The sequence below is a fragment of a genome (genome assembly GCF_019968985.1).
Source record: "MAG: Porospora cf. gigantea B chromosome Unknown PgB_NODE_159_length_32363_cov_115.175, whole genome shotgun sequence".
In the NCBI taxonomy this organism is placed as follows: domain Eukaryota; phylum Apicomplexa; class Conoidasida; order Eugregarinorida; family Porosporidae; genus Porospora; species Porospora cf. gigantea B.
Window position 1 is genome coordinate 21839 of NW_027178711.1, and position 10525 is coordinate 32363.

The 10525-nt window shown below is 55.6% G+C and overlaps 8 protein-coding genes across 12 annotated transcripts; 5 read left to right on the top strand and 3 right to left on the bottom strand.

Annotated features, from left to right (window-relative positions):
• Nucleotides 1–4: 4 nt before the first annotated feature.
• Nucleotides 5–2887, top strand: KVP17_002986 (uncharacterized protein; the record flags this gene model as incomplete). Of its 2 annotated transcripts, XM_068519792.1 has the most annotated exons (3): nucleotides 5–471; nucleotides 501–675; nucleotides 704–2887. In XM_068519792.1, 3 exons carry the CDS (start codon nucleotides 5–7, stop codon nucleotides 2885–2887), a joined length of 2826 nt encoding a protein of 941 aa, XP_068378205.1. The 2 variants fall into 2 exon arrangements, with proteins under 2 accessions (XP_068378205.1, XP_068378206.1); XM_068519793.1 differs by lacking the exons at nucleotides 5–471; nucleotides 501–675 and having other exon boundaries at nucleotides 758–2887.
• Nucleotides 2888–2922: 35 nt separating this feature from the next.
• On the top strand, nucleotides 2923–4434 carry KVP17_002996 (uncharacterized protein; the record flags this gene model as incomplete). The annotated part of the gene is made up of 1 exon (XM_068519807.1): nucleotides 2923–4434. The coding sequence occupies one exon, from the start codon at nucleotides 2923–2925 to the stop codon at nucleotides 4432–4434; it is 1512 nt and encodes a 503-aa protein (XP_068378218.1).
• An 86-nt stretch (nucleotides 4435–4520) lies between these two features.
• KVP17_002992 (uncharacterized protein) lies at nucleotides 4521–5009 on the top strand (the record flags this gene model as incomplete). Its single annotated transcript, XM_068519803.1, has 1 exon — nucleotides 4521–5009. One exon carries the CDS (start codon nucleotides 4521–4523, stop codon nucleotides 5007–5009), a length of 489 nt encoding a protein of 162 aa, XP_068378214.1.
• A 59-nt stretch (nucleotides 5010–5068) lies between these two features.
• Nucleotides 5069–5822, bottom strand: KVP17_003002 (uncharacterized protein; the record flags this gene model as incomplete). 2 transcript variants are annotated; one of them, XM_068519817.1, is made up of 3 exons in its annotated part: nucleotides 5069–5647; nucleotides 5676–5729; nucleotides 5757–5822. In XM_068519817.1, 3 exons carry the CDS (start codon nucleotides 5820–5822, stop codon nucleotides 5069–5071), a joined length of 699 nt encoding a protein of 232 aa, XP_068378227.1. The 2 variants fall into 2 exon arrangements, with proteins under 2 accessions (XP_068378227.1, XP_068378228.1); XM_068519818.1 differs by lacking the exons at nucleotides 5676–5729; nucleotides 5757–5822 and having other exon boundaries at nucleotides 5069–5527.
• A 79-nt stretch (nucleotides 5823–5901) lies between these two features.
• Nucleotides 5902–6522, bottom strand: KVP17_003004 (uncharacterized protein; the record flags this gene model as incomplete). Its single annotated transcript, XM_068519820.1, has 1 exon — nucleotides 5902–6522. One exon carries the CDS (start codon nucleotides 6520–6522, stop codon nucleotides 5902–5904), a length of 621 nt encoding a protein of 206 aa, XP_068378230.1.
• Nucleotides 6523–7026: 504 nt separating this feature from the next.
• KVP17_002984 (uncharacterized protein) lies at nucleotides 7027–7582 on the top strand (the record flags this gene model as incomplete). Of its 2 annotated transcripts, XM_068519790.1 has the most annotated exons (2): nucleotides 7027–7043; nucleotides 7072–7582. In XM_068519790.1, the coding sequence occupies 2 exons, from the start codon at nucleotides 7027–7029 to the stop codon at nucleotides 7580–7582; spliced, it is 528 nt and encodes a 175-aa protein (XP_068378203.1). The 2 variants fall into 2 exon arrangements, with proteins under 2 accessions (XP_068378203.1, XP_068378202.1); XM_068519789.1 differs by lacking the exon at nucleotides 7027–7043 and having other exon boundaries at nucleotides 7157–7582.
• Nucleotides 7583–7662: 80 nt separating this feature from the next.
• Nucleotides 7663–9389, top strand: KVP17_002985 (uncharacterized protein; the record flags this gene model as incomplete). The annotated part of the gene is made up of 2 exons (XM_068519791.1): nucleotides 7663–8022; nucleotides 8049–9389. The coding sequence occupies 2 exons, from the start codon at nucleotides 7663–7665 to the stop codon at nucleotides 9387–9389; spliced, it is 1701 nt and encodes a 566-aa protein (XP_068378204.1).
• Nucleotides 9390–9406: 17 nt separating this feature from the next.
• Nucleotides 9407–10453, bottom strand: KVP17_002987 (uncharacterized protein; the record flags this gene model as incomplete). 2 transcript variants are annotated; one of them, XM_068519797.1, is made up of 1 exon in its annotated part: nucleotides 9407–10453. In XM_068519797.1, a coding segment is annotated over one exon (1047 nt), but the record flags the coding sequence as incomplete, so codon positions are not given. The 2 variants fall into 2 exon arrangements, with proteins under 2 accessions (XP_068378208.1, XP_068378207.1); XM_068519796.1 differs by having other exon boundaries at nucleotides 9407–10231.
• Nucleotides 10454–10525: the final 72 nt, after the last annotated feature.

The following is a 10525-nucleotide window of genomic DNA, read 5'->3' on the forward strand; positions in this document are numbered from 1 at the left end:
TACAATGGCAGGGCCGCGCTATTTCAACCCTAGTCCATTGGGGCCCGACTTCGACGCCGCCTCTTTTGACCCGCGCCGCAAGAACGCCGCTGGAACGACGTCAGATCTTCAACACGAGACGGAGACCCAAGCGCCTGGGAACCGTCAGAAGACGTTTGAAAGCCCGTTGCCTACGCGGGTCGCCATCACTCGTACATCAGGAAGACGGCAGTCAGCCGTACAAGCTCCTCTTCCTTCACCCAAGACCTCTCAGCCTGTCGTTGCCGTCAAACCCACCATCACTCGTACGTCAGGAAGAAGGCAGTCAGCCGTACAAGCTCCTCTTCCTTCACCCAAGACCTCCCAGCCTGTCGTTGCCGTCAAACCCACCAGGAGGACCACCGTTTTGCCTCTCACCCGTGCGCAGCGCCTTGATGACTGCTGCCGTGTGGATCGCAAGGGAGAGATGGTGAGGCTCGTAGCAAACAGATTGTGAGGTCGAAGCGCAGTTTTCACCGCAGGATATCAGCCAACAGCGTGTTCCTCACTGAAGACCCCATTGTCGAATGCTCCACGTCGTTGGCCGGTCTGTACGAGCAGTTCGTTAGCCTTTCGAATGAGCAGCTTTCGTGGTTGAACTCACTCCCTCCTGTGGTGGGGAGTCTTCAGGCTCAGGAGCAGGAGCAGCTCCAAACTGTGAGTACGGTCGTCGGCTTTGACACAGGTGGTTGACGCGGACCACCCCCATTTTTCTGGATTCGTGTGGTTCGCGTCTTTAATGAAGGCTCGTGCTGTAGCGGCTCGAGGCCGTCCGGACCTGTGGGCACTCTTCCCCACAGGTAGTTTCGCCTTGCATTCCTGCGAGCCCAACGCCTACTGCAGAAACCACACTGGCCGTTTAGAGCTGGTGGCACTTCGAAGCATTCGAGAAGGCGAGGCGGTCACCATTGGAGTCATCGACCAGCTCTACGCCTCTACACTTGAGCGGCGCGTCCGACTCATACAGAACAGACTGGCGTTCTGCTACTGCAGTCGGTGTGTCGGCCCAGTGGACGAAACAAGACGTGCCTGGTGTCCGAAATGTCGATGCGCCGAGCATGGACAAAGTGAAAAGGCTCCTTTCGTTGTGCATGTCGGTACAGGATGGCTCTGTACTGCCTGCGAATCTACATTCCCCGAGAAGATGGTTCCCGTTTCGATTGAGACGACACTCACACAGCTCTTTCATAGACTGAACCAAGGATTTTGTCAGCCGTCGGCACAGCAGTGGACTCAGTACTTGACATACCTGGCACAAACGGCCTACCAGGTGTTCGGCCCGTTCCACTGGCTGACGGCTGCGTCCCACTATTTACGGAGCCGATACTACGTAGCCAGCATTAACGGCGGAGACCTCAGCTCGGGAGTCTTAAACCAGGCGCTGGATCACGGCGAGACCTACTTGCAGTTCGTAGTCGCGACCAGTCCCACAGGAGGGATGGTCGACGCCGTTCCCTGGGCATCGACCCTCATGCGAGCCACGCTTAAGACGGGTGCCTTGGACGCGTTTCTCAACCTGGCCGAGCAGTACCTCCCGTGGATTGCCTTGCTGTATGGCACTGACGACCCCACGGTGGTTGCTTACGTGAAAGCGGCGACACTTGCTCAGGACTTGGGACACGCAGGAGAGGTCCCCCTCAGCAAGCTGCAGCTACTGGCCACTCAAAGCGAGAGGAAAACGCCAGCTGTGGAAACAAGCGACCCTGGGTCCACTGCTAGATTGGTGGAACGCCTGAAGAAGAAATCTCTTCGATGGAAAGTGCGGCCCTGGGAGAAGACTGCTCCGTTGAGGAGGTCGGCCTCCGTGGAATCGGTGGAACCACGAAGGAACAGTCGTCATTTCGCCAAAATGCCCTGCGAGTCGAATGAGGCCGTAGGAAGGAAGCGCAAGCACTCTAAGGCTGACGCGGCTCCCAGAACTACTGAGAGGGACGATGAGGTAAAATTGTTGTTGAAGGAGCTGAGAGAGGGACTGGAACAACTAAAGAATGAGCGAGTTACATTCGAGCAAGAGCGGAAGGCCCTACAGGAGGAAGCGGAGTCCCACAGAAGAAAACAAAAAGCTCTTCAGGCGCACGCGGAGGCGGAGAGGCGGAAACTCTGCGCGGAAACAGACGCCGAGCGAGCTAAGCTCCAGGCTGAGGCGGCTGCAGACAGGGAACTTCTCAGGAGGCGACGGAGGCCGCGGCGGGAGAGTGAGGCAGTTGCCGCGAGGACCACCGTTGTCCAGGACCCGCTTCAGGCTATGTCAGCACGGGAACCTGTAGCGCGGATCATGCGTCAAACTTTTCCAGAGGTACGAGAGCGTGGTCATCCCAATGAGCAACCCGACCGAGAGCGGCCATTTGGCGTGAGGACCCCAACACACCACCGGCTGCAGCCTCAGGTCAATACGCAGTCTCAAAAGCCGCCTCAGGTCAACGCTCAGGTTTACAAGCACTCACAGGCCAATGCTCAGGCTTACAAGCAGCCTCAGGCCAATTCTCCGCCTCATCCGCCTCATTCGCCTCCAGCAAGCGCGTTGGCCTACCTGCAGGCGCCTCCGCACGTTTATATGCATCCTCAAGCACACGTGCGGTCTGCGCCGCAATCCTATGTCGCACCGGCGTGGGGCGTCGATCCTTCACGCAAAAGTGGACGGAAACACAAACGCCGCGATCGGCGTAGCGTCGTGCGCAGTAGTTTGGATGCCCCTCAGGATCTCACAAGACAGACCCTCACCCAGTACTATATGCCTCCTGTCGACGAGAGCTTCCAAGTGGTTTGGATGCCCATCATGCCGCAGGTGGTGCTTGGCACTCCTGACTTCTACCGACGTCGGAAGCGCCCAACTGAAAGCGGTTATAAGAAGTTTCTCTACTCAGAGTGATGTCGGTGTAATTCAATAAGTTCCAAAAGTAGCATATGTTTGGCCTTTTGCCTTTACTTGTCGGTGCTGTAGCATTGTGCTTTTGCTTGCTACTCTCCATTCCCAAATCGATTAACCTGTTTGAGGCTATTCGTAACACGGGACTTTCCCTCCGTGGCGAGAACAATACCGGTGACCTGCCCCAGAGTACCTATCCAATCCCCGAAACTACTCTAGTCGAGGGGTCTCGCCCACCTTTGTTTATTTTCAGCTTCATGCCGAGGTACGGCTGGGGGGACAACATTGGCGGCCTAACCCAGACAAAGGCGGCGGCAAAGGAAACAGGGCGCCTATTCTTTGTTGATAGCCCAGACCAGTTCATTGCAAACTGGTTCATTCCCCGAGATTGGAACAACCCATGGAATGTGACGCGGCTTGACCTCGAGAGGTCATTGGTGAAGCCGAGAAGTGTAATGCTTAACAAGTCCCTCGAGACGCAACCGGAGACCTCGGACCGCAGGCCTCCTCGCGACTGGTTAGACTATTACCTCTCCCGGCGAGGGGAGCAAACTTACCGCGGCGACCTCGAAGGCGTGCTAGAGAACCCCGTGTTGGGAACCAGGCGTATCGTGACAGCTCAGCAACCCGACAATTACTTCGTTCCGTACTTCAGGTCCCCATATTGGTTTATGTATGGCTATGTCACCAAAGGATACGAGATGGCCTACAACATCCGGTCGGGGAGGGCCAAATGGAGCGACTTCCATCCACAGCGTGACGCTGTGTTCAGTCTGTTCGCGCTGACTCGGCACGCAGTTGAAATGCTGGAACGTACCGTCGCCCGCACATTATTTTTGGTGGATTTCGCAGACGCCGACTGGAAGCCCGGATCTAGCAGCAGCTTCCAGCACGGGTTGAAGGAAGCGCTGGAGCAGATGGAACCTTTACAAAAAGCAGTGATCGTTCGCCGCATTGTAGAGGGGCTGGCGGACCACCATCCTTTGAGTCCATTCACTGACTCGTTGGCGGAAGCCAGCACGCTGTCACACACGCTAAAGAGGCGGGTGGACTTGTTGGCCCTAGAGGCTCATACCTCTGAGGAAGCATTCCTCAGGTTTTGTCGCAACGAACTGCTTCCCGCGTTGGGCGAGATCACTTCGTTGCACTACAGAGCAGGGGATGGCCAGACCTGGCACCCACGCCACCATGACAAGCGGAATCCGCTGACGGCCGCGGCGCTGCGTGGGTGCATCGCTTCCAAGCGTGGCCCGGTTCTGGTGTTCTCTGACAGCCAAGAACTTAAGGACCAAGTTGCCGCCGACGTCAATGTGCTGCCCGTGTCCCAGCCCGACTACAAGCTTCTCCACAACGACTCAGCGGCGAGTGGCTCAGACCCTGTGTGGGGCACCACCGTCATTGAGTGGCTACTGATGATGTGGAGTGACCAAATGGTGGTCACGTACAGTGGGTTCGGTGGCACAGCTGCCCTGTTCCTTCCAGAGGACAAGATCATGATTTGCAAGCCTGACGCCGAGACGTCAACAACTCGTCCGTTTAAATCCTTGTGATATGACAATGATCGCCCCACAAAGCTTGCTAGACTTCGCCCCGCACACCTCCATGACTCCTCGGAAATCGCTACATTCTGTCGCTCATGGAAATCCCCTCGCATTTCGGCATCGTTATCATCGTTGCGGTACTCATTCTACTGAGTACACAGTGGACCTCGATCCAGGTTGGCATGGCCAGGAAGAAGTACGGGATCCGTTATCCTGAGATGTACGCCATTAAAGGTGCCACCTACAGAGGCGTCGGGGTGGTGTGCGGACCCACTGAGACGGACCTCACCGACCTGATGCTAACCAATGATGAAGTGACCACGTTCAACTGCTTTCAGAGAGCCCATCAGAACACTCTTGAGGCGCTCCCGCTAGTGCTCACTCTCCTGGTGCTCGCTGGATTATGGGCGCCTCTGTTGTCCTCTGTGTCCGGTTTGGTGTGGATTGTCGGACGTGCTGCATATGTGTCGGGGTACCAGTCAGGAGACCCCAGACTGCGGTATTCGAACATGGCCAAGCTCCAGCATGCAGGACTCCTCATATTGCTGGTTACTACCATGTTCCATGCTTTCAAGACTTTGTAACGTTTCAATGAAGGAGTTAACGAAGGAATGTTTTGATAGGTTTCAGTTCCATACAGCCGTCATACTCGTGCTTCCAGCTTAAGCTTCTTGTACTCGTATTCGGCGTCTTCGATGAAATGAAGTTCCTTAATCGCTCTTCTTGCGACGGACCTTGCCACACACGAACTCATGAACCATAGGAAGGCGCCGATGACGACCATGTAGAGACTCATGCTTGGTTGTGGGGCAGGATAGTAGCCAGTGCCGTTGATGATCTGAAAGCACGCTTGAGCGATGGAAATGTAGACGGCCACGGCGCCTATCACCAAGAAGCAGGCTAAGAAGTTGGCCGAGCACCCAGTGTGTAGTGCCTTAGCCTTGTTCCGCAGGAGGCAGAGATTGGCGGCGAAGTTCACGATCAAGGCCAGGATCAAGAGAAAGAGGGTAATGTACGACCCGATCATGAGTAGTCGGTACCCCGAACACTTCGATGCGTACCAGTCACACAGAGGGGTGTTGCACGTCACTCCCAAAGACATTTCGGCCTGGATGAGGCAGGCTACCCGGTCCAGGTTAAACAGGGACTGCTCCACTTTGCCAGTCACAGTCAGGAGGCCCCACCGTCTTGCAGCTGGGTAAAAGGATAATCCTGGAATGTTCTGCGTGCCTGCTCCCTCAGTCGCCTACGTAGAGCCATGTGTCCGTGAAGGCGCCCGCCATGACCAAGAGAGCTCCGAAAAACTGTGTACATGAACAAGCAGGGCCTACGTTTATGAACAGTGCAGGGAACGCCTTCCGGTTCAGTTTCTTATCGTATGTCTTCTTCTTCGCCATGGTGCCAATAATTGGATGTGGTTTCTAATCGGCCCCGAATTTCACATCTCAACAGGCGGCCCGTTTTCGGTGTTACCACTCACACCACGTCTGTATCGAAAAACACGCAGAGTTTCACGTCGCCAGAGGCGACATTGCTTAGGGGCGTTGAACGTGGCGGCGTCGTCGGAGCGAACATCTGATTCCGTAGTTGATCGCGTGCTTGCGAAGCCTCAGTGCAACAGGGGACGTCTCCCAGGCAGCAGTTCGCTGTACGTGTGATTGCTCGTCTGGGCGGTCGGGGTCGAGCCGTCCACTGGTAGTCACAGGCTGTTCCTCCAGGGCGTCGATCGCTTTCGTGGAACCCGAATTTGAACAGGGACTCAACGTTCCCGTCCAAAATTATGAGCTCAACATCAGGCATCAGCTGGAAGGTGGTCGGTCGCCAGACGAACGGCCCCCAATCCGCCCGGTTCTGGAGGTGAATGAGTACTTTGCAGAGGATACAATACAATAGCCACGGACTCACCACTTTTACGATGACCGCCGACAGCAAACTAGCCCCCACAGCCTCTACAATTTTACGGATCTCGTTACACTGAAACTTCATGCTTTCAGAGACACACTCCTCGAGCGTGAGGTGTGAGTAGTCCAGCAGTAACGTTCCTGTTGTCAAATGTCGGTGCTGATGCTGGCGCAGGCCAGGCAAAATGGTCGTCATCAGCCGTTCGAGTTCCTTCAGCAGCAGAAACCTAAAAACGGGGAGCTCTTTGATTTCGGTCACGTGGATCTGAACGTTGAGCACTGGACGGCTGTCTGTCCTCAGCGCCCGCCACGAGAGGAAGCCAGGATTTTTGAAACGTTGCTTTGCGGGGCTGGCGTCGAGTTGCGTGACTGTCAGCGATTGACAGCAGTCAGGAACCCCTGTCGCCTGTAATCCCAGCACTTTTTCCGAGTGAGATAGAAGATCCAAGAAGCGTGAGATTTGATGAGTAAAGCCTGCCGTAGGTTTCCCGCATTGCACTACGTGACGAAGAAACGGGACAAGCCGGTTACACTGCGCTGGGGTCAAGTCAGTCTACATCTGGGAAGCAGCGCCTTATGGGCTAGAACTCACTGGTCGATGTTTGACTCGCCTGGATGACGTCGAAGAGGAGGGCGACGGCAGACATGCGAACGTGTGCGAACTGAGGTGGGGAAGGAATGACGCTACAAAACTACTATTATGGCCACGTGGATTGAGTAGGCCGACAGAGGCCTCATCACACAGCTTGTCTCGTGTCACTGAAGTTGAGTCGTTCATTGACTTGACCAGGCACATAACGCCGGAAGCCGGTTCTTTTTGCGACTCGGAGATGGAAGGGATTGTGACACCGGAGCACTTGGCTGGATGGATGGACGAGCTGGACGCAGACGTGAGGATGTATGAGTGGACCTTGGTTGCAGAGGAGGAGCCCTATCACCGCTGGAGGACGGAGAATAAGCCGTCTACCTACTGGAAGTTTGAGGGTAAGTCGGGTGACGCCAAAGCCCGCATTCAGTACTGGCGATGTGAAGCGCAGGGGGACGACATCCTGATCATTCTGACCCAGCACAACTGCTGGATAGTGGCGTCCTTGTGCGGGCATCCCGAGATAAGCAGCAACAAGATATCGTTCCAGAACTCTGACGGCTCTTCTGACTTACTAGTCCACTCTCTTCCCACACCCTTGACTGTGGAGACGCTGCTGAGAATCAACCGAGTTGCAAGTCACCAGGTTCTTTTCAACCAAATTCATTAGTGCACACAACTCTTTTCTCTGAACTTGTTCCTTAGTGGCGAAACGCTGTTCTGCGTGCATTTTTTAAATAATAATTCCCGATGAATCACACACCTAAGGACGACGGCAGAAAGGCCGTGGACAGCCGAGACCACCAACGTCTGGTGGCTAGCTTCCTGCGAGATCACAACTTCAAGCCAGACGTGGCACCAAAGGAGCTGTCCTGTCCTAGTCGGCAGCTGGTCATCCAAATCTTCAACTTCCTTCTGAAGGAGGTAGACGGAACGGTAATCCTCCACTCCAGCAATTTCGAAGAGGAAGTAGCGAGGCTCATGAAGTGCCTGTGCTACCCTGTCGCCCTCCAAAAGAGCGTGCTGAAATGCCCCGGAACGCCGACGACGTGGCCTTGTATACTGCACGCTCTTGTTTGGCTTTGCGAGCTGCTGACGTTTGAGGAAGATGTGAGGCCCCACGGGAACCAACACAGGTTATGGGCGACATACGCAACGACCCCAACTGCCCAGACCCGGCGTTCGCGCCGCTCGCAGCGTCGCAGATGGAGATGGAGGTGCTGGAGCGGATATCAGAGGCCTATGGAAGCTTCCTCCGCGGTGAAGTGAACGCTTTCTCAGTGAATGAGCACTTGGCTAGCTTTTGCCAGTCAAAGATCAAGAAGAGCCAAGAGGCCCTCTGTGAGGCCCGTCAAACTGTGACGACGAAGGAAGCCGATTTGGAAGCCAGGCGGAAGATTCTTACCTACGCGGACGCAATGGTGGAGAGGAATGCAAACCTGAAGAAGAGTCTTGCTGAGCTGGATACAGCTCAGCAAGACGTTGAAATGCAGATCACCGAGAGGCGCGACGAAGAGGCGGCTCTGCAGAGGGAACTCGACGAGCTTCTGCTGAAGGTCGAGAACCTGGAGACGGAGAAGACCAGGCTCCAGTCACGGGTGGAGGCACAAGATGTGTTCAAGAGTGAAGTAGCCTCCCTCGTAGCTAAGATTGGCTCCAAAAAGTCGCGGCGGCTGGAGTGCAAACGCGAGTTGGGTCCTCTGATCGATGCAAACCAGGCGCGAGAGGCCTCTAATGCGCGTCTGCTGACCGCTGTGATCGAGCAGGGCCTACATCGGTCTGAAGGCGACCAGCGACTGTTGGCTGATTGGAAAGGGCTGATCCCCTGCGAGTTCCTGACCAAGACAAAGATCTCTGTCCGTTCAGTTTCCGATGTCATGAGGAAAGCAGCGGAGTTCGCTTCCTCTGAAGTCACGGAGACTACAGTGGCCGACCTCGCATCGGAATTGGCTGGAGCCTCCATGGAAGCGAGAGAGCGGCAAGAGGCAACCCTCCTTCAGCAGGCTGACGATCTGATTCGTTCACTGACAGAAGCACATGACCAAACCAAAGAGCAGCTCGCAAAAACCCAACTCGATCTTCAACTGTTCCAGGAACAGTACTCAAAGGTGAAGGGACAGACTCAGTCGCTCGAGGATGCAGTGGAGTCCCAACAAGCGCTGTTGGTCAAGATGGTCTCGACATTGGAGGCACGTGCTGATGCGTTCGACAAGCAGATGCAACTGCAAATGGACTCGTTCTCGGACGAAAAGCAGGCATGGGCTGAACGGGCGGCCACCGCGCGGCTGGAGCAAGCCAGTGCAAGCGAGCATCAGCAGGAGACATTGCGTGTCTGGACAGAGAACCTCGAACGACTCCGAAGAGATTGTAAGCGTTGGCTGGACGGATATCTCAAGGCATTAGACCGAGTCAAGGAGAACACTCGTGCAACCTTTTTGAAGGCTTCAGAGGAGTTGTTGGCTCCGTATAGCTGCTAGGCGAGCGTGAAGCGTTTTTAGCTCTTGTGAACTCTGCGGCTCCAGAGTCTTTCAATGTACGATCTCACGATCTCAGAGTCTATCCCTAGCGCAACTTCCACTTGCGAAGGCTCCTGAATGTCGACAGCTGGGGTGCAGTCCCAGTAGTCAATCATTGGGCAGAACAGTGGATGCTGTTCTGATCTTTTCTCGAGAACATGAGCTGTGAGTCGGTCTACGTGCGACTCCCAGTCAGGGCGCTTAACCAGAAGGAACGCAGCCACCGCTAGTTCCAGCTCCCTCAGAGACGCGCACCACCGAAGCCGTTCCTGAACCACTGGATGAGGGAAGGCCAACGACGTTAGGAGGTGCAGAGCCGAAGGCCACACCAGCATAGACGAGCACTTCACAGGTACGGGGGAGCTCAAGAGGAACTCGCAGAAGGGCATGCCGCCGGATAGGCGGACTCTAACGCCTCTCGGCGCTTTCAGTGTTTGTAGCGCGCGGTGGGCTGAAGGGAACATGGACCTCTGACATTCCAGACAAAGGGACCATTCTTGAAACTCCATCTCGGAAAAGACATCTGGAAGGAGCCAGCGGTTCACCTTTTCCGAGCAGAGACCGCAAGACCCTACTGGGGCCGCCAATAGCATCGAGGGTAGTGTGGCAAAGTTGCCTGTGGGCAGGTGGACAGCTGCGCGGTCCAGCGTTTTGACGCACTCCAGAGCCAAGCCGTTGTCCACGCCCAAAGACACCTGGGCCTGCAGCTGTGTCCTCGGCGTCATTTGGCAGGCAGTGAGCATTCCGAACGTGAATACCGTACCGGTAGAGGAGTTTATCGCCGGGGAGTCGGTGTTGTGCATCGCCGGTAAGTCAACTGAAGGGAGAGGAGATTTGCCTGGCTCACACGGGCTGGCGTCGTCAACATCCACTTCCTCAGAGAACCGATCCAAAACTGCGGCTTCCGACTCTGATGGAGTTAGCTCAGGGAATTCTGTGAGCTCGGCCCTGACTCTCTCAGATGAACGGAGAGGATATTTGCCTGGCTCCCACGGGCTGGCGTCGTCGACCACTTCCTCACAGAGCTGGTAAAAAACTGCAGCTTCCGACCCAGGCAAGATCTCGGCTTCTGGTCTCTTCGCCGACTCCGGCCTAAC